The sequence below is a fragment of the Dendrobium catenatum genome, unplaced genomic scaffold, assembly GCF_001605985.2.
Source record: "Dendrobium catenatum unplaced genomic scaffold, ASM160598v2 fragScaff_scaffold_211, whole genome shotgun sequence".
Taxonomy (NCBI): Eukaryota; Viridiplantae; Streptophyta; class Magnoliopsida; order Asparagales; family Orchidaceae; genus Dendrobium; species Dendrobium catenatum.
This window is the reverse complement of record NW_021318673.1, coordinates 2,523,653-2,543,768: the sequence shown is the minus strand read 5'-3', so window position 1 is coordinate 2,543,768 and position 20,116 is coordinate 2,523,653. Positions and strand designations below refer to the sequence as shown.

Sequence of the window (20,116 nt, the reverse complement as noted above, 5' to 3'; positions counted from 1 at the left end):
AGGATTGGGCCTTCAAGGCCTCTTTTACGGGGAGGTAGCCCATGAGTTACTGCAACTTGTGGTCTTGTGTCTTGCAATTGAAAGTCTGGAACTCCATGGGCCAATCAATAAAATTAGGTCAGTTTCTAAATATTTTTTGTTAGGAGGGTGTTCTAATACACAGTATTTTGCAATTGTATAAAGCTTGAATATTAAACTCTCAATTTCTCTACCGGCGCAAATATTTTCGTGTGTAACAAAGCTAATTATTTTGTAAGATTTTATGTAAATAAGTCTCAAATTCAAAAACTACTACCTTAAACCCTAAACTGAAACATTGAAGTATCAAGTCAATATATGCTGCTTATTATTTATTATACCCTTTGATTAATTTTTAAGACTAGAAGGGCTAAGATCTCTTGCAGAGAGGTGACATTAAATTCCCATATATTATGAGATTAATAACTAAACTTTAATTTGATCAAAAAGTACAAAAAAAAATTTATTATCAAAATAAATCTTAAAATTACAATATTTATTCTAAAGATTAGTGAAATGTAATTTTAATTAATTCTTCATATCTCTTAAGGTCGTTTAATTTATTTAGCAGATTAAGGTTTCCTTTGAGAGGCTTTGTTACTATTTCTTAAAATAATTTTTTAATATCAAAAATTTAATTTTTATACTAAAAAAATTTATAAGTAGTAAAAAAACTATCCAAACCTAAAATTTCCTTTGAAATATTTTTTTTATTGCTTTTAAAAATAATTTTCTAATACAAATTAAAATTTGTGCTAAAAAATTATTTTAAAACCAGTAAGAAATCATCCCAACTCCCGAATGAAACCTAAAACCTTCTTTAGGTAGTCAACCAGGTTATCAAAATTAATCTTTGTTTCAAGAAGAAAAAACATTAGAGGGGAAAGATCAAACCAAAAGTACTTGAGACTGATCTCCATCTCATTTAAAAATGTGATAAAACGAATATACACAATTACTTTCACATTACAAAAATCCCTAATTTTTTCATAAGACGAGCCACCACAACTCCAGATTTCCCTCATAAGAAAAAAGAAAAAAAAAGCTACAAAACTGGGTCAAGAGGAACAAAAATCTAGAAAAAGGAAAGCAATAAATTAAATCAACGGAATTTACAGATTGAGAACCAAAAAGATTATGTACTTTTGCCTCTGCACTAAATCACCTAATCTTCAATCGTTTGTATTTCACCCATCATAATTCTGTTGCTAACGACATTGAAGCCCAGCAAGGTTGGACTCACCTTCTTCCCCTTCTTGCCCTTCTTCTTCCCTTTGCTTGATCCTTCTACCCCATCATCTATCTCAGCATCTAAATTCCTCGGGATTCTGGTGCTATGGCTCGCCTGCGATTGCTTCTCGTCCGTCGCCTTCGAGCTTTTTCGACTTTGGAAGGCCATTTCGATGATTTCGGATGAAAGAAATTCCTTGTAGTTTATGAACTTATCGATGAACTCATGATCATGGTCAAGCGACGTAAGGTTTTCTCTCAGAAGAACTGCCGCCTCTGCAGTTGATTGCTTTAAGCAGAACTGAAGGAAGCTTGTATCTAAACAAACACAGTAATTTTAGCTTTAGGTAGAATTGGAGGAAGCTTTTACTGTTACATAATTGTAATACTTATTGATGTATCAAAAAAATGTGAAAGAAATTATGATATAAAATTGGCAAGTAATAAAAATCATTGAAATTAATACCATTTGTGCCCGTTAGTCTGAACCACTCCTCTTCGCACCAGTTTCGGAAGTCTATGGCCTCTGCAACAAGTTAAAATTATGAATTGATACGTCATAAGGAAGAAGATGACTGATGCAGAAGCAGAACTTACCTGAATTTATCGATTCAGTATCTTTCTTCCCTTTAGAAAGAGATCGGCTAATAGAAGGTGAGGAAGTAATAGAATTCTCTACAGGTTTGCTGCTCGATACCTTCTTACTTGATCCTTCACCATAAGCACCTTTAACAGGAGTTGCTTTCACTTTCTGACTGCTTGGGTTGGCAAGTGATGGAAAATCCGACCTGATCAATGGAGTAAAGAGAGTATTGGTGAATCAATGGCAACATTAGCTACTGATTCCAGTTTCAATCACTTGAGAGTATTGGCTGTAATATCGAAAAACTGAGAGATTACACTACCTGTTTCCCTCTTTGCTTCGGTCAAGGGGCCCCCAGAAGAAATCATCTTCCATTCCCGTTTTGTGCTGTCCTAAACCAAGGGAACTCGTTTGGGTAGAAGCGGCAGTCTTGGAATTGATAGAAACCGAATTCTTAGATGGAGAAGAACCAGGAACCAGCACGGAAGAACTGTTTCCTTCACTCCCCTTACTGTTTTGGATCTTGGTCTGAGTTGGTATTGGAGTTTGCTGTTGAGATGATTTTGTTTTTTTCTCGTCTTGTTCCTTAAAAATGTCCCTTAAAAATGCAGGTTTCTGTATCTTTACTGAATCTGTAGACCATGCAGGAGATGGGACGGTACTTTCTTGATCCCCTTTCCAGAAGACAAAATCTCCAAAGGATGGGGCAGCTGGTGGGCTAGGCAGTAAATCGTTATCTTGCTGTGTTTGACGAGTGGCTTTGGTCTGTTCAGCAGAACTTGCAGAAACAGAGACAGCTGCTGAATTGCTTGGCAAAGAAGCCTTCGCTGCAAGGCTTTTATTCTTTGCTGCCCTTTTCCGACTTCTCCTAGTGCCCTTTGCCTCAATAAAATCACCATTATCTAAGCCTGCTTCTATTTCAGCACCAATTTGTGGTAGGGTATGTGAAGATGTTCCTTTTTCCTCACTATATGTTTTATCTTTGCCACCTAATAATTCAGGTAAAATCTCTTTATCCAAAACATCAGGTAATTGGCTTATATTTCTCAAGTTCCAAGGATTCTGGCGATTCTCAGTATTCTCAGAGATAGATTGCACGAGACCATCACATTGGACAGTATCTACAGCATATTTCTGACCTGAGTTGATCGAACCAGCAGTCAAGGGAGCGGCAGAAACATCTGCTGGTATAATCTCAGGGACAGTATTAGCAACCAATGATTGTGTTTGAGCCCTGCGCTGTTCCTCCACTTGAATCTCCGGAAGTGGCTTCGTCTTTTTCTGTCCAGGAGCAGGCTTCCATGCCTGATTATGTGAAAGTGGCATCACAAATTCACCTTCGTTTACTTTTTTTTCCTCAACTTTAGTTTTCTTATCCAAGGCACATGATGACAACAGACTACCATGAGAATCCACTGACTCCAACAGAAATGGAGCACAATTTTCACCTCCTGTTTCAACTGTTGTTCTATAACGAGGTTCTGCTGCTTCGATGGCTCCTTTTTCTACTCCCCCAAAATCATAATTAGCTATAGACTTCTGACCAGGTGCTTTCACTGACCCCTTCCCGCCCTCTGCAGCTGCCCTTAACTGGGAGGTCTTGTGCTTCCTTGGCTTCTTCTCTGAGACTTTTTTAATCTCAGATTGTTCTGCATCTCTCACTCCTTTCAGTTCAGGTGCTTCCCCACGAACTTGCTCAGAAATGGTGCCATCAGAAATTTTCACATCATCAATCATCTCTGAAACAGATAGCTTTGAGTCCAGAATTCCTTCACCTTCGTCAGATAAGACATAATTGTTTACAGCATCAGAAGCAATAGTCAAAGGCAATTCTTGTGATAAATCAGATGTGCCCACGCCAATGGAATTCAACTGAGGAACAAAAGCTTCCTTTGCATGACCCTCCCCAGCAGATTTGACAATGGGCATTGAAGCAGTTTGATCAATATTAGAAGTTTGAGCGGGTACCACATCCAACAAAGGAGGAGCATCCATTGCATTTGAATGGGGTGCAAGCTTAATTAATTGAATTGGCAAATTCTGCTGTGAATGCTCGATACCATCAGTAATATTCGCCTCCTGAGCACCGTGCAGATTTAGATTGGAAAGACCTGATGCACAACTATCATTAGAATCAACCATCTGCATCTGCCGATTACTTTGAGCTATCACATCATGCATTTGATGAATAGTACTTTGCAAAGAAGCATTTTCATTAACAACTTCAGCACTAATAGGACTATCATTATTATGCTTATATGAGTGCAATCCAGGTAGGGGTTGAGAAAGAAAATGCTGTTGCTGCTGCATAAGCAGCTGATTCTGCTGTTGCTCCTCTTGTTGCCTCTGCATGAGTAACAATAGTTCCATTTGATTAACATGGGAGGGAAGAGGAACCTGAGAATGCAACTGCTGGGACAGCATATACTGCTGTCGTAATAAATTAACCATCTGTGCATCTTGACTAAATTCAGAAGTAAACAACTTTTCTGGTGGTATTACTCCAGAAGAATGGCTTCCAACTGGTGTTTGACTTGCTAAAGGAGGCTGAAATTGAGGTTGCAACCTCTTTGGTAAAGTTCCAAATCCAGTTTGGGAGTTCTGCTGGTTAGAATGTAACTCCAACGCGTCTTTCATCATATCCAAGCTTCCATGAGTGCTTTTCAGAGATTGAACCTCAGGAAAGTTTGGCCATAAAGGTAAAGCAGAATTAATCGGAGGTGGAGGAGTTCTGTCAGCTGCAGATTGTAAAATAGACAATAGGTCCATGTGTTGGAGAGACTGAGGGATATGGTGAGGAACTTCTCCAATTTTAGGTGGAATTTTTGGAGGGATTTGAAACTCTCCAATAGCATCGGGCTTTGGTAAGATAGCTGGGGATTCTCCAACCAATCGATATGGAGATAATAAGGGACTCTGTTGCTCCAATGGCATTTTCTGGAGCAAGTACTTCATATCGTTTGCATTTTCTATTCCTAACGAGGGCCTACCACCAGAAAGCCCATTATATCCTTGCATACCTGCACAAAATACAGAATAGAGCGGGCAAAATTAACAAAACCAGAAAAATCACAAATAGAAAAAGCTAAAATAGAAATTACAGATAATCATAAGGAATCAAACCTTCAGATAACGAGTAATTATCTGAAAGTGGATTGCTGATTCTACCAGACATCAGAGATTCCAGAAATTGATTTTCTGCTTTAACTTTCAAATCGGTCCTGAGTACTTGGCCATTTCTCATTAGCCCCAAATCAGATATACCTGCATGAATGCCACCAGTACCACCAAAATTTCCCCTATTTGGCACTTCCACAATGTCATTCTGCCTTGCAGAGCCAAATCCAGGTGGAGGCCTTACTCTTGTTCGCAACTGTGGTATAACATCACCAAGCAATGAGAATGGAGTATCTGCTGGTGCACTGGCAAGGCGTACTAGTAAGTCAATACCAAAATATCCAGCGTCAAACCATTCAATTAGATTAGTGCCAGAAAAAGGCCCTTGAATTTGACCCTGTGGATCTTTATAAAATAAACTAAGGTGCTCAGGTGACAGATATTGTTGGGGTTTTATCTCACTTAACTTATCCCTAAAATTGAAGGGATCATTCTGACCATGAACACGCACCAAACCTTCCCCTTCTTGCTCGCTTGTCTCAGATGGTTGCCTTCTAATCCGAGACTCGGTCCTCACATCTGACTGAAGATTTACAGTATCCTGCCACTGTGGATCACCTCTAAGATAAGAAGAGGAATCAGCAGGTCTATTCCTCTGCTCAATCACCATATCTTTCCGTGTATTCAACCAGCCCATACCAGGTGATCCTGATCTATCTTTAGTCAAAGCTAGCAGATCATTAGATGACCAAAGAGACCCCACTCGAACTGATTGAGATCCGCACGGAATTGTGTTTTCCACCTTGCTTGCTTCTCCCTTGCTTAAATCATATACCTTGTTATCTGGGACTTCGAATTTAGAAGCTGCAACAGAATATCCTTAAAACAAGTTATTCAGGATAGAGATAATAGCATCAATATCTACTAGAGACAAATATGTGAATAAGAATTGAAAGAGACTTCTGTGAGTGTATACTGTAATCAGTAAAACCATACAAATTAATATCCAGGAAAGATCTGATTTCAATCTAAGCTCATTCATCTCAAATGGCCAATGGAATATTGATCAACTCCAAGTTGTCTTTGGTGTACAGCTGCTGAATCTTATTTCCAAAATTCCTATTGTAGATGGTAGGAATTCGGATCTTATGGAGTTAAAATGTAAATTTTCAGGGAAATCTATTGCTGCCATGTCTTTTGAAGCTGCAATGGTACATGGCAAAGAGAATGCTCATTGGAATTGGATGAAAAGACTTAAGTTAAAGCCGAAATTTGAACTATTTTGGTGGAGACTTTGTAATAATGCTATTCCATCTAATACTTTCTTAGTAAGGAGGAAGCTGAGCAACTTTCCAGGTTGTCCGAGAGGCTGTGAAGAGGAAGAGGATAACAGCCATATAGCAGGAAGATGTTCTAAATTTCGGAAGGTGGTTTAGTTGGGGATTTCAAGTTCCGGTGTTTGACAATTTTCATGAATGCTTAGAAGGACTTCAGAGGTATGTGGGTAAGAATGCTCTCATTGCAAACATCTACTGTACAGCTGCCTGTCTTGTTTGGAAGAATAGATGCACATTGGTACATGGTGACAATGAAGAATCTGATAATACCATTGCTGCTAATGCTATTTCTTTTGCTATAAGGAGTAATTTTATAAATTTCCAACCGGATAAATGGGAGGCCAACCAGCGCATGCTGTTTTCTTCTTGGCATCCTCCTCCTCCCGGGTGGATAAAGATAAATGTGGATGCCGCTCTTAAGAAGAATAATATTGCTGGAATTGGGGGAGTTGCTAGAGATGATAAAGGAAGATTCTTGATAGCTTTTGGAGTTCGGTTCTTGCATTGGGACGTTGCACAGATGTAATTACTTGCTGTTTTGTATTTAAAGAATGTGGTCCAGGATTGGATGTTTGAAGCTCAAGGAGTTATCATTGAAGGAGACAACTACAATATCATTAAAATGCTTCAAAATTCGGTGAAAAGCTGGAAGGTTAGTAGAAAAATTGAAGATAATTTGGCTTTTTTGCTAGATTTCAAACAAGTTGTGTTCTCTTTTTCTAGTAGAAGTGATAACAAATTAGCGGATATTTGTGCTAATTTGGCTTTAGAAAGTTTTTGTGGGAAGAACTTATTGTTGGTTTGATTCCTCCTCCTTTCTTGTCTTGCTTGAAGGAGGAATGTGATTCTTTAGGTGTTACTTGAGTAGTTTGTAATTGTTTTTTTTCCCGTCGGATTTTAATGCATTATTAGCATTTCTTTCAAAAAAAAAAAAAACCATACAAATTTACATAGAAGATATAAAAAACCAAAGGAAATAGGCGTATTAATCTTGTTGATCAGTAACAGTGGCATTTGCCAAGATTACCTCGAGCATAAAATATTTTGGTAGAGGCTGGCATTAAAAAAAAAAACAATGCAAAAATAAGCACGTTAAAGGTTAATTGCAGTTAGGTTTCAAGCATCAAAGCTAATGCTTTGTCCTCTCTAATGTTTAGAACAAACACTTCAGCTTCACTTGTATTTTGGAAAAAATCCTGAAGTAACTTCATTATAATTTGTACTATCCACTTAAGTCAAAATCATCAAATTTAGCTATCCTCTTAAAGTTAAATCTCACCATAAATTCATCAACCCATCTGAAGGGCATTAAATGTGCGCAAGTGTGTGTTTGTGGATAAATGTGCAAGGAGTGGATTGGAGAGGACTGTTTAAAAATTGGTATGCATAAATAAGAGCAAATTTAATGAAATTAGAAAATTGCATGTCATATTTAAGTACTCTTAACTGGTAAATTAATAAAAGGCCCACATGAATGGGCAACAAGAGTGTTTACAATATTCTAAATGTTATACACAGAATTTAGTTACATAAATATGAGGAAGTACCTTCAGTATTTAAGACCTCTTGAGATTGACAAAGGCTTTCACCCAAGGGCACCTCTGAATCAAAACCCAGAGAGCATTTGTCATATGAAGCACCCTCAACATAAAAAGACTGATATTTGTTCCTATAGCCAGTTCTCTCATCTTTTTTATCACTCACATCACGCGCTACATCTTCTCCAATCCCTGCTTCAGAAAAGGGTTTAAGAACCCAACTACCATATGAAGAAGAAATAACAATAATTAAAATGGACCTGATTTAGTCGGTATTAGTAATCCTGAATCTACAGAATTCTTCCCACTGGAGCCATCTTTTGAAGCCAGAGGAACACCACTACTCAAAATGTCCCCCTTGTCTATTGCCTCCAAAATGAACTGTACAGGAAAATTTACAAAATGCTAACTTTAATTCCATTTTAGATTAATCACAGAAATGACCACATATAACCAGAGTTCCCTTCTAATAATAACTAAGCAATCAATTACCAATTCTTCAGCAGAGGGAGCAATTAGTGACAGCGGCATTAGAGGGTCTGCCAGCATCAAAGAGGGAAATTCTTGAAACCACTCAAATGACATCCTATAGCCTTTAAGATCAGTCGTCCGGCAAATGTCAAGCAACTTCATCCGGCTATATCTTAGAATATGAGCATCTCTATGATTATCATTGGACCTATCTGAGGCAGTACCTGAAGGAAAGTGACGTCCAGATACACCACTCACATAATTAGCATTCAACCCAACCCTGCCACGATCAACAGAAAAAGCAGAAGCACCAGTGTCCCCCTTCCCTCTACCATAGCCAAACATTGGGGCTGGTTTATTAGTAGTTGATGTAAGATAGGGACTATTTTCACCCTTAACACGATTTACAGCAAGGGAAGATCTCCATAAACGGTAGTGCTCTCCCTCCTTATCAGTATCTTTGCCTTGGCTGTTTATGTCCTTCGCATGGATGGTTGGATGATGAGTACCTTTATCATTAGATGTCTCACCATCCTTCCCAGACCACTTCTCGCGCCAATTTTCTGAGTCCTTGTCATCAGGACCCCAGCATGTATTCCATTTACTCTCTCGTCGTGGCTCATAAGCACTTTCCCTACTCCCAGAATCAGTCCGCCTCTCGGATGGAAAACGACGTGCTTCCCCAGAGTATCTAGAAGCAGTGTTTGGCCACCGTTCTAATTTGCGGGAATCACCAAGCTCTTCTCCCTCCCTCCGAAGATCTCGACGATTAACATAATTTGCTTCCCTTTCTTCATCACCCCAGTGGTCACGACGTCCTTTTTCTGTGTCATAAAAGGATGGCCTGTAAACATCCTTTCTCTTTTCTGTAACACTAAGGTCTTCAACATTTCCCGGACTTTTCGCAGGATCACTGTGCTTGCTTACTTGAGGATGAGGCTCCTGCAACAGAAATTTCTGAATCATCACTTAGTGTGTCATCATCATTAGCCAAAAATACAAAACCTAACCATGCAAGAGAACAGGAAAAAAAAAAGTATGACACGTGCATGTAATGATGCATCTCCAAAAAATGACTGAAACTGTACTGCTAAATTAAATTACCCTAGCTGCTGGCCCAAGCTTATTATCTCCCAGCTTCGGCAGAAGCCATTGAGGAGAAAGCGGAACAGAACTATCAGAACCTTGCATATCTGCAAAATCAAATAAAAGCCTTGATCAGACATACATAGCCGTGAGGGAAAGAGTACACACTCAAGGGCCGCAACAGCGAGATAAATTTCTTACAAGAAAAAAGCACATCTTTTAGTTTTCACTAGCATCAATGTTGAATATCACCTGATCTTGCTATGTTATCATGGAAAAGTGAACGCATTTGCAACAAACAAGGAAAGATCAATTAATCAAATAGAATATTTTTGTTATGGCTTTTATATAAAATGGGAAAAGCTAAAAATAAAATATGAAAAATCAGTTAATGTCAAGAAGGATGAAAAACACCATTCGGAAGCTAAGAGGACGAATTGGTGTGAATTGCTCAAACACGAAAGTGGAAGTGGTGGAAAATAAAAATATTATGATCAACATGCAATAAAATTCAAATAATTTACACCAAAGTTAGTTGCCATCAATAGCTAATAGGATTCACAAGGTGAAAATCAAATTGTCAAGATAAGACTAGATAATGGAATGGTGACTGATCACCCAAGAAAAAGTACCGCAATAGTTAATTGACATTGGGCTAATCAACGCCAATTGTGGGGTAAACAATGATGTAATTCATAAAAACACAGATGGAATTTTTCGCTCAATTATACAAAAAAGAAGGAACCCAATTACAAATGCAAAGGAGAAGTTTAACCACTTATATGTCTTTATAAATTGATAACCATCTGGTTTCTACCATAACTCTGACAACAAATCCTTCTTTTTTCTATCATAACTATGACAACTAGTTAAGTTACCTCCATTGTGACCTAGAGATCACAAAATCCAATCATTGAGATAAACTTTCAGTGCTGTAAGGGTCAGATACTGTTATATCAATCCCTCACTAGATATCATTGGCTAGAAACCTCATGCACCTAGTATAAAATTGGGCCATTATTGTAGTTGAACCCAAATATAGAGCATATGGCAAGTGACAATGCTGCAACTAAGGCAAACTGATAGAATTAAATGTGAGAGTCACTAAAAAAGTGAAAGCTAAAGCTGATTTGGTTAAAGGTTGATCAACGACATTCAACACAATGGGAATCAACACCACCCTTAGATCAGTGGAAAAAAATAAATCACAAAGCTTAGTGAAGAACAAATTGTCAAGGAAAAGGCTAGTGATTATGATTATCGTCATGAAAAGGTCCTGAAAAAAATAAAGTATTTTTTTTGCTAAAATATCTTCTTCTTTTTTTAAAAAGAGAAGAAAAAAAGGTGCGGTGCTCTTAAAGGTACTTCAGCCAATAAAACAAAATGCTAAGGAAAGATTTAACAGCCTGCACGTCCTTACAACTTGACAGATGCAAAAAAAAAAGGGAGAAGAGGGAATCTAGAATTAGTGCTGCCCCTCTTTTACCATTTATCTGATTAGAGGTACTTAAGTCATTCCCCTAAGCAGACGTACAATTGCTATTAGATTTATGAGCTATACAAATGCACCATCATAGCTTGAAATAATAATAATAATGATAATAATAATACTTACAAAAATACTAGTATTTTGATGATATTCTCAATAAAAAACAGCCTAAGCTGCAATACTAACCATTGAAATTTTCTAGAACATCATTAATATTTTTAAAGTTGCATTCATGCATAGGTGTGAGAATTCAAATATTGATGTACAGTGGCAACCCAGCTCAGTGTTTCCTTTGCAGATTGCAACACAGCAATAAAATCAGTAAGGATCCTTAAATGTTATTTGCAAGCTCACTATACATGGCCATTTAAAAAAAACAAATAAACAGAAGGGATAAACTCTTGGTCAGTACGAACCAATCAATATCATACTCACCATGGGGTTGAGCTTAGCATAACCATAGGATCCAAACATGGCCACACAACACAAGCTAGTAACGACTTACTAGCTACCGATCTAGGTTTTCAAACATTTGCATTCATGTTGGTTTGAGAATTCAAATATTGATGCACTTAATTAAAAATTGCATCTCAGCTCAATGCTACCTTCCAAGGTCGCAAACACCACAACAAAAAGTGCAGGACAAGCATGCAATTGGAAAGTCATGTGACAGGAACATTAAAAAATGAAGAAAAAATAAAAATGGATAAGAGCCCATGGTTAGTGAAAACCAATAGATCATTGTAACCAAGGGGTCGGGAATAGCATTTCCATAGGAACCATCAATGGCCGTGAAATATAAGCTAGTCATAACCACTCAGCTCACAATCTGTACACTCACAAAAAATTTCAAAAATTCAACCTTAGCTCAAAGCAACCAATGAGCTCCTAGCCATGATAATTGATCATGCTATTATAAAGAGAATATTGAATCTTTTTTTTTTCCATCAAGCCAAATCACATAAAACCTCAAATAATTTGTATATCCATTATTTAATAAATAGATGTTAAAATTTTGAATAATATTTTCCCCATTTCATAATAAAGAATAATTTTCTTAGGTTATCCTTATTCACTAAGGGAAAATTACAGGCAGCCTTTAAACATTTCCATCTAATAATCGTATCATCTTAGTTTCTTTTCAGAATTTATGGCACAGTGACTTGAAAACTTGAAAACACCAGAAAGACCAAAAAGCATCTCACAGCTACAAATTTTCAATACCAGCCATGAAAAGACAAGCATGCTAAAGAAATTACAAGTTCAAAAATGTGGGCAGGTGCGTGGAACATCAAATAACATAAGAGTAGTCATTATTTGTTCGTGGATTGCTGCATCATGAAAAAAAAAACATCCAAAGAGTTTATAATCTAATCCAATTAGTAAAGATCATGAAGCATGCTATCCTATCAAGAATATTCCAAATTGAGACATTCTTTCCTTACTCACATAAAAACATGAATAAGTCCAGGGTTAGAAAATTACCCCATGCCCAAAAAAAAAAGCACGACCAATAACCAAAATGAAGATTAGATTGCGTAAACAATAAAATCAAGAGGGAAAAGCTTCCGGATCAATAAAGGCAAGCAACTCAAGCAACGTATAACATAAAGGTAAACCCTAGAAACTGAAATGATCGGCAAAAAGTCATCCGATTTCCATCATAACCTGGAATCAGGAGCTAAGCTATACATCAAAAGAACCGGAAGCACAGATTCCGTTGCATTGATGGTTTTTCAAGTTAGAAACGAGGAATTTTGAGAAGGAGGGCGAAGAAAGCAGAAACCTTTGGGGATCGGCGGCGGAGGAGTGTCAACGGAGAGGCGGTGGCGGTGATCAACATTGCTAAGGCCGGACATCGTCGGAGGAGAAGAAGTTGCAGAGCTGGTAAACGCAAGAAAACCCTAAACCAGATTAACAGTTCGACGGAAAGAGTAAAGAGGAAAATATGGCAGGATAAAGACGGAATGGGATCGGATGCTTCGGAAGAGATTTTCAATTACATTCCCCTAAATTATAAATTTTACAAATAACTCCTACATTTAAATATTTTTATTAAATATTAAATGAACTAACTAATGTTTTTTAAGTCAGCATTAAAAAATAGCGTTTTTTTATGCATAGCAATAAATTTCTATCTATTTATATATTTAGCATTTACCTTTTTTATTTAACTATATATTATATATATTTTTTAAACAACATAAAAAAATTACTATACACTCCTTAATTTATACTATTATGATTATCTCGTCATCCTCTCCACTCTGAAAAAGATCAATGTCATCGGTAGATTTGAAGGCTCTTAAAACTCACATCATTGCCGAGGAGAGAAGATATAAGTAGTATTGCACATATGTCTCTCTTTCATTAGATCCTTTGTGACATTTTCGTCTTCCTTTTATAACTTTGTCGTGGCCCTCCCTTATGTTGTCCACCCTTCTCTATTGCGCCTCTCATGTGTTCCTCAAATGCTACCGGCAACATAAATACGTTGCGAACAAAGGAAAATAATATTTGTGGTTGTGACTTTCATCATTTTAGATAGAGTACCAGGGAAGCAGGGTCACATGATTAGGGTAAGTTAGTGAAATATGATAAATAGTTAAATAATATATTGGTAAACTTTTTTGTGTCATGTATGTTAATCCCTGTAAAAACTATATAAAAGATGTATGAATATTTAAAACAAATTACTAGTTACTAATTATATTTTTCAGCTAATTACCTTAATTATATGATAATGAGAGGTGTCTTGGGGATTAGATGTGCCATTAGTTTTTATTTTTTCATGTCTCGCATATAATACTTTTGACTAAGATGATCAAAGACTTATCCTACTGAGAGAGGAACTTCTAAGGTCACCCCCACCAAGAAGGGTGACTGCTTGGAGGAAGTGGCCGAAGGTGGTCCGCCATGCTCCGGTGATTAGCTTCTATTGAGGTGTCTCTTGAACGAAGAACAAAGCTTGATCTATCCTTATAAATGACCATAATGGTGATGTTGATTTGCAGGTGAGGGAACAAAATTTGACTAAGAAATAAACTACATTTAAAGCACCTGGCTAAAAATACAATTTGAATATAGTTTTTGTATTATTATTGAACATTAAACATTAAATTAAAGTATCCTTTTATACTTGCCTAAATATTTTTTATTTTAATTAAATACTCATTCATTGTATAATTACAAGATTCTTTATCACACAATCAAGATTATTCCTTAAATTTTTATTTTTGCATGCCGAATTTATGGCCAAAATATTTTGAATATTCATGAAATTTTATAGAACGTTATTTTATTTTAAAAATGTAAAACTTTGAATTGACTAATTTTGTTCTTAAAAAATATGCCAAAATAAAATTGATTAAAAAATATCTAAAAACACAGTAATTGAATTTTATTTATAAATTTATTTCTAAAATCCTATTTATGTATTTCTTTATCAAATATCTTACTTTTTCCTTCTTTTAACAACAATAAAATCATTTTCATTCAAGAATGATATAATGAATTCCTAATATAAAATTCCTTCATAACAAACTATGAGATGAAGACAAATTTTTGGCATGATTAATTATACTATTATTTATATAAACTCTATTCCCTAAACCCCAAATCCTAAAAAATCAAATAATTTACATATATAGACAAAAAAGTCAAACCATAGCTATTTATTTTGACTTTAGTAGAATTACATTTATGTTTCTTTTGAGACAACTTTCTTACTGCTTTTTAAAACAGTTTTTAATAAAAAAAATTTTGAACTAGATTTTTTTTTACAAAAAAAATGCTTTAAAAAGTAATAAAAAGTTTTCCCAAATGAAGCACTAATTTCATTCGCTTTAAATTAAGAAATTAAGCCAATAGAAATTGTAACACATCAAATTTAACAAAGGTCATTTTTTTTTCAATGTAAGGCTCAACAAAACTTGGAAAGTGCATGGAAATAGATGCATTAAGTATCTGCTTAATCGAGTTGAGCTTGTTTAATACTTATTGAACTCTAACTCGAGCTTATTTACTGAACTCGAACTCGACTCGTTAAAAAAAATTTAGGCTTGAATTCGTTTGAAAAGCATGAGCTTAACTCAAATTTGAGACCGATTTCTTAGTTTTGAATTAAAAGTCCGATTTCTTAGTTTTTGAATTAAACTTTTTATTTTTTTAAAGAATTTTTACTTTTAATATACAGATAATTATGATAGATCTAAATGTATTATATAGACTTAATTTAAAATAAATTTTATATTAATCAAATGGCTAGACATTCTTACAAACCGACGCAGGTTGAGCTTAAGCGCACGATCGAGCTCAAATTTGTAGCTTGATAAGCTTTACTTGTAGGCTTATTATTAGCCAGTCAAGTTGGAAAAAAAAGTGTCACTTCTATGATTTTCTTAGATAGTAAATGTTTGTCATGTTGTGCTTATGACTTAAAAATAGCTCACCTACTCAAAAGGCAATTGAATCAAGTCTGTAGGCAAGGCAAGGCAAGGCTTCAAGCATTGTTAATATGGATAATCAAAATGAAAAATCTCTTTTATAAACTAATTAAGCATTTGATATCATATTAATAATGATTAGGAAGACATTAAGCCATGATTCAATCAAAATATGTCAGATAATGAGTACCTAAAAAAACTTTAAAAGAGGCACACCAACATATGATTATAAGTCTACAAGTAAGATCATAATTATTTACAACAAATTTCATCTGTTCACCAACTTTTATCATTGCTTCTCCCTATGTTGAATTGAAGAGTTCTATTTTTTCTTTCTTCCATAGGGATAGTATCAAAGGGAAAAGTTTAAATAGATAACAATTCCTTTCAGAGGCCACAGTGCGGTGTTTATACTAAGCATATTTCATCAAGTAGATTTTCAAGAGGTGGATAATATATTTCATTTTGATTTGTAGGGTATTCCACATGCTCTCTTATTTAGTCTTAAGAGTTCTATATTACGAGATGAGTATATTCCTTATTGATATGTATGTTGTTCCCTGTATAATTAGGCGATCATTTTAAATTAAGGAAATCAGAACTAAGGTTATACTCTTTAGCTAGTGCTATATATGATATTTTGAGCACTAATATCAGTGCAAATTTAATGATTTTAAAGCTTGTCTTAATACATTTTGCATCAAAATTTCTTGACACATTTTTTTTTTCAATTAGTCAATCTATGTCCATACTATAACATAATTGTTTGATCACCACATTATAGACGTATTTAGGGTATACACACTCCTTAGCATTTCATCAAACATTAAAAGTATGTTATGAATATGCAATTCATCTTGCAAAGAACTTTTATATAAAGTTACAAATAAAATAAATTAAACTGAGCAATAATATTTAATTATGTTTATAAGCATAAATGAATTAAGTGAGTCATTATTTATTCATATTAAAATAAACATAGTTCAAATTTATTCATTTATGAAAATAAATGATAAAGTAAATGAGTCCTACGAGAATCAAAGCATTGTAGGTTGGTACAAAAGGCAGATAGTCTTCTAAGGTTGAACCAGCATTAGCTGGGCCGGGCTTGAATTAGACCTCTAAGGTCTGGGCTAAGGCCTAATTGAAAAATATTTTGTATAGTATTTCAATTATATCACTTAGTATTTCAAAAATATCAAAATAAATCAATACAAAAATTAATTTGCTTGAAAATAAATAAATTTTTAAAAATTATGTTTGTAATCACTGTCATGTTTTTTTTTTTGTTTGATATGTCATTATTAGACAAAGCAAGCAAATAGGCCTGTCGCTATAAATTTTTATTAGCTTTTATAGCTTGAATAATGATCAGCTATCTAATATATATTTTTTGAGATTTATAGTTTTTTTTTTTTACTTTTTTTATTAGATTAATTTATTTTTAAGTAGAAAAAAAATCTTTAATTTTAATATTGCCTATATATTAATTCATACTACAATATTCAATTTAATGCAGATTTTTAATACATGTTCATCCCATTTTTTATTTGATTGAGATTAATCAAATCATTATGAGAGATTAAGAGTCGTTTGGGACAACTTTCTTAATGACTTATAATACAATTTTTTAGTACATAAATTTTTTTAACTAAAAATATTTGTACTAAAAACTATTTTAGAAAACCATCTGAAAAGAAGCTTAAATCAAATTCATGAATTTAAGAAGCAGTCAAAAGTAGTCCAAAATCTTTGAGTTGATATTAATTAAATTTCTATAAATCACCTAAGAGAAAACTCTAATTCATATCTCACTTTTTTAAGCTACTAAACTCGCTTAAGATATTTATGAATTCTCAAATTCATCAAAATTAATCACATAATGAACTCCACAACTTGCCAAATATACTCGGGAGCGATAGTTATTATTTAAAAAACTCGCTAAAAGTACTCACCTCGATTAGAAACTTATTTCATTTGAAACAGCTTTTTACTGCTTTTTAAAATAATTTTTTAATACTAAAATTTAATGAAACTAACAAAAAAATAATAACAAAAACTATTCCAAAGAAAGCTTCATTTGAATTTATCTTCTATAAACTGACTATAGCTCAACTCTATCATTAATATTGCCACATATGCTTCATTATTCATAGCAAAAGTTATCACATAACCACCACTTATAGAATAATAACAAATTAGGTTGGTTGTAAGTCTCAAACTAATATACTATTATAAAAAGGAAAATATTGAGCCATAATGATTTTTTATTAATTGGAAGCTCAATTTAAAGAGTTAATTGATTATTGATAATTAAAATAATTTTGAAATAAATTTAATAACTAAAATTTTTATTTTGTCCCTCATTGCCAAGCTTTGAACATTTCTAAATAGAGCAAAGTACAGCACAGGATACTTTATGCAAGCTTCTGAGCTATATCAACCCTTCAGATTCCCCCTTCCTCTCTATAATTCTTTTCTTCTCCCCAACAACTGAAGACCAAAAACTGTACAAATCTCCTCTTCTTCCACACCCTATTCCTTCTTTTCATTTAGCTCTCTCAGGATGTCAAAGACGCCTCTTTTTCTGCTCTTCTTCACTCTCCTCCATGGCTTCTCTCCTTCAAGTTAGGAAAAACAAGTTTTTTATTAATTCATAATCGGTTTATAAATTATATATTATTTGTATTTTATTTGATTGCTTGAGTACGTTCTCTCCAGGCTCGGAGCCATACCTTGGCGTCAACTACGGCGAGCTCGCGGACAACCTCCCGCCGCCGGCGTCCACCGCCCACCTTCTCCAATCCACCGTTTTCTCCAATCTTCGCCTATACAACGCCGACCCCGCCGTCATCTCTGCCTTCTCCGGCACCGGTATCTCCCTACTCCTCGGCGTCTCTAACTCCGATATTCCCTCCCTTGCCGGCGACCCTTCCGCCGCCGCCGCCTGGGTATCCACCAATCTCCTCCCCTTTCTCCCCTCCACCTCCATCTCTGCCGTATCTGTCGGGAATGAAGTCCTAAACTCCGGCGATTCTTCTCTTTCCTCTCTCCTCCTCCCAGCCATGCAAAACCTCCACGCAGCCATCGCCGCTGCACCCTCCGCCGCCTCCGTAAAGGTCTCTACTGTACATTCCATGGCCGTTCTTTCGCAATCAGACCCGCCGTCCGCCGGCGCTTTCCACTCCGACCTCGCCGCAACACTTCAACCCATCCTCCAGTTTCTCAGGGATAACAATTCCCCATTCATGATAAATCCTTACCCGTACTTCGCCTACCGTAGCGACCCACGGCCCGAGACCCTCACGTTTTGTCTTTTCCAGCCCGGCCCGGCCCGATATGATCCGGGCTCTGGGATTCCTTACACCAACATGTTCGACGCTCAAGTAAGCCATGAACTGGAAAATCTATTTTATATTTGATTTGGGACGGGTGTAATTTTTTATATAGAAATTTGTAGTGAAGAAAAATCACTTTTTAAAAAATTGTTTATAAAAAACCTCTTTTTAATACAAAATTTTATTAAAAATATTAAAAAAAAAGTGGCCAAATAAAAATTCAAATTGTGATGTAGAAAGCAAAATGATAAGAAAGTAGACTTTAAAATGGACAAATACAAAAACAATTTTTTAATAAGAAAAAATTACTTTAAGAAGCAAAAAAAAAGTCGTCCCAATTGATGCCTAAAATAGATTTTTATTTCAAGATTTTTTTGTTATAAATTTTTTTTTTACAAAGTATTAAAAAACCTGCCCCAAATCAAGTCTTAGACTTCATTTGAGATGACTTTTTTAGTTCTTATTGCTTCTTTAAATAGGATTTAGCTCAAAATTTAAAAATTAAAAATTAAATAGTTCCTTTAAAAAATAATAAAAAAATCATCTCAAATCAAACCTTAATAGAAATAAATACAAGTTATTTAAATATAAATAAATTGGCTCGTACATACTAACATTACTTATTTATAATTTTAACTTTAAAAATATTATTCAATTTTATTTAATCATTTAGTTTGCTTTCAGGTTGACGCAATTCGGGCCGCGCTAAGGGCCGCCGGGTTCGCCGGCCAAGAGGTGGTGGTGGCGGAGACAGGGTGGCCTTATAAAGGTGACGACAACGAGGTCGGGGCGAGCGTGGAGAACGCCAGGGCATATAATGGGAATCTGGTGGCCCATTTAAGGGCTATGACGGAGCCTGTGGCGACATATATTTTTGCCATGTATGATGAGGACCTGAAGCCCGGCCCGACTTCGGAGCGGTCTTTCGGGCTTTTTCGGCCCGACCTGACACCCACTTATGATGCCGGGCTGATAAATTCCGGCTCGGGTTTGGGCGGGTCATCGAGCCCGGTGGCGCCGGGAGAAACGTCAAAGCCAGAGGAGGTGTGCGTGACCAGCACCGGCGGCACATGTAGCCGGCCGGCGGTGGAGTACCTACCGAGCGCCGCCGTGGGAAGATTTGTTAATATTTTTGGTATATCTCTGCTGTTTGGATTCGCTTCTGTTTTTGGCGTCGAGCTGATGGTGATGATGCATAGAGATTGAAGAACTGTACTTATTGGGATTGTTATTTTGTCCATTATGTAAAGTTATATTTAGAGTGATATTAATCAAATTTAAAAAAAGCATATTGGTCAAGAAAAAAAAATCTAGAATATAATGGCTTAAATTTGATTGAAGTAAGTATTGTTAAATTTTATTTGGCTAATAATATATTATTTTCATCTTAAAACTAATTTAATAATCTTTATAACAAACAAATAAAAAATAATAACAACATGAAGCCCTTATCCGACAATGGGA

General features: G+C 35.4%; 2 protein-coding genes across 2 annotated transcripts; one reads left to right on the top strand and one right to left on the bottom strand.

Moving 5' to 3' along the window:
• Positions 1-906: 906 nt before the first annotated feature.
• On the bottom strand, positions 907-12,831 carry LOC110114958. The gene is made up of 10 exons (XM_020848034.2): positions 12,656-12,831; positions 9,399-9,487; positions 8,316-9,236; positions 8,084-8,204; positions 7,833-8,015; positions 4,955-5,827; positions 2,154-4,851; positions 1,846-2,036; positions 1,715-1,774; positions 907-1,566 (listed from the first exon to the last, which is right to left on the bottom strand). Exons 1-10 carry the CDS (start codon positions 12,726-12,728, stop codon positions 1,184-1,186), a joined length of 5,592 nt encoding a protein of 1,863 aa, XP_020703693.1. The 5' UTR covers positions 12,729-12,831; the 3' UTR covers positions 907-1,183.
• Positions 12,832-17,713: 4,882 nt separating this feature from the next.
• LOC110114959 (glucan endo-1,3-beta-glucosidase 7) lies at positions 17,714-19,878 on the top strand. The gene is made up of 3 exons (XM_020848035.2): positions 17,714-17,941; positions 18,036-18,700; positions 19,337-19,878. The coding sequence occupies exons 1-3, from the start codon at positions 17,881-17,883 to the stop codon at positions 19,856-19,858; spliced, it is 1,248 nt and encodes a 415-aa protein (XP_020703694.1). The 5' UTR covers positions 17,714-17,880; the 3' UTR covers positions 19,859-19,878.
• Positions 19,879-20,116: the final 238 nt, after the last annotated feature.

What these genes read in the sequence shown, in the direction of transcription:
- LOC110114958 (XM_020848034.2), bottom strand. Translation starts at nt 12,728, where the DNA reads ATGTCCGGCCTTAGCAATGTTGATCACCGCCACCGCCTCTCCGTTGAC. An exon ending in AGCTTGGGCCAGCAGCTAGG is followed by an intron (nt 9,237 to 9,398) that starts GTAATTTAATTT and finishes TTTCTGTTGCAG; the next exon opens with GAGCCTCATCCTCAAGTAAG. An exon ending in TAATTACTCGTTATCTGAAG is followed by an intron (nt 4,852 to 4,954) that starts GTTTGATTCCTT and finishes TATTTTGTGCAG; the next exon opens with GTATGCAAGGATATAATGGG.
- LOC110114959 (XM_020848035.2), top strand. Translation starts at nt 17,881, where the DNA reads ATGTCAAAGACGCCTCTTTTTCTGCTCTTCTTCACTCTCCTCCATGGC. An exon ending in CCATGGCTTCTCTCCTTCAA is followed by an intron (nt 17,942 to 18,035) that starts GTTAGGAAAAAC and finishes CGTTCTCTCCAG; the next exon opens with GCTCGGAGCCATACCTTGGC. An exon ending in CCAACATGTTCGACGCTCAA is followed by an intron (nt 18,701 to 19,336) that starts GTAAGCCATGAA and finishes GTTTGCTTTCAG; the next exon opens with GTTGACGCAATTCGGGCCGC.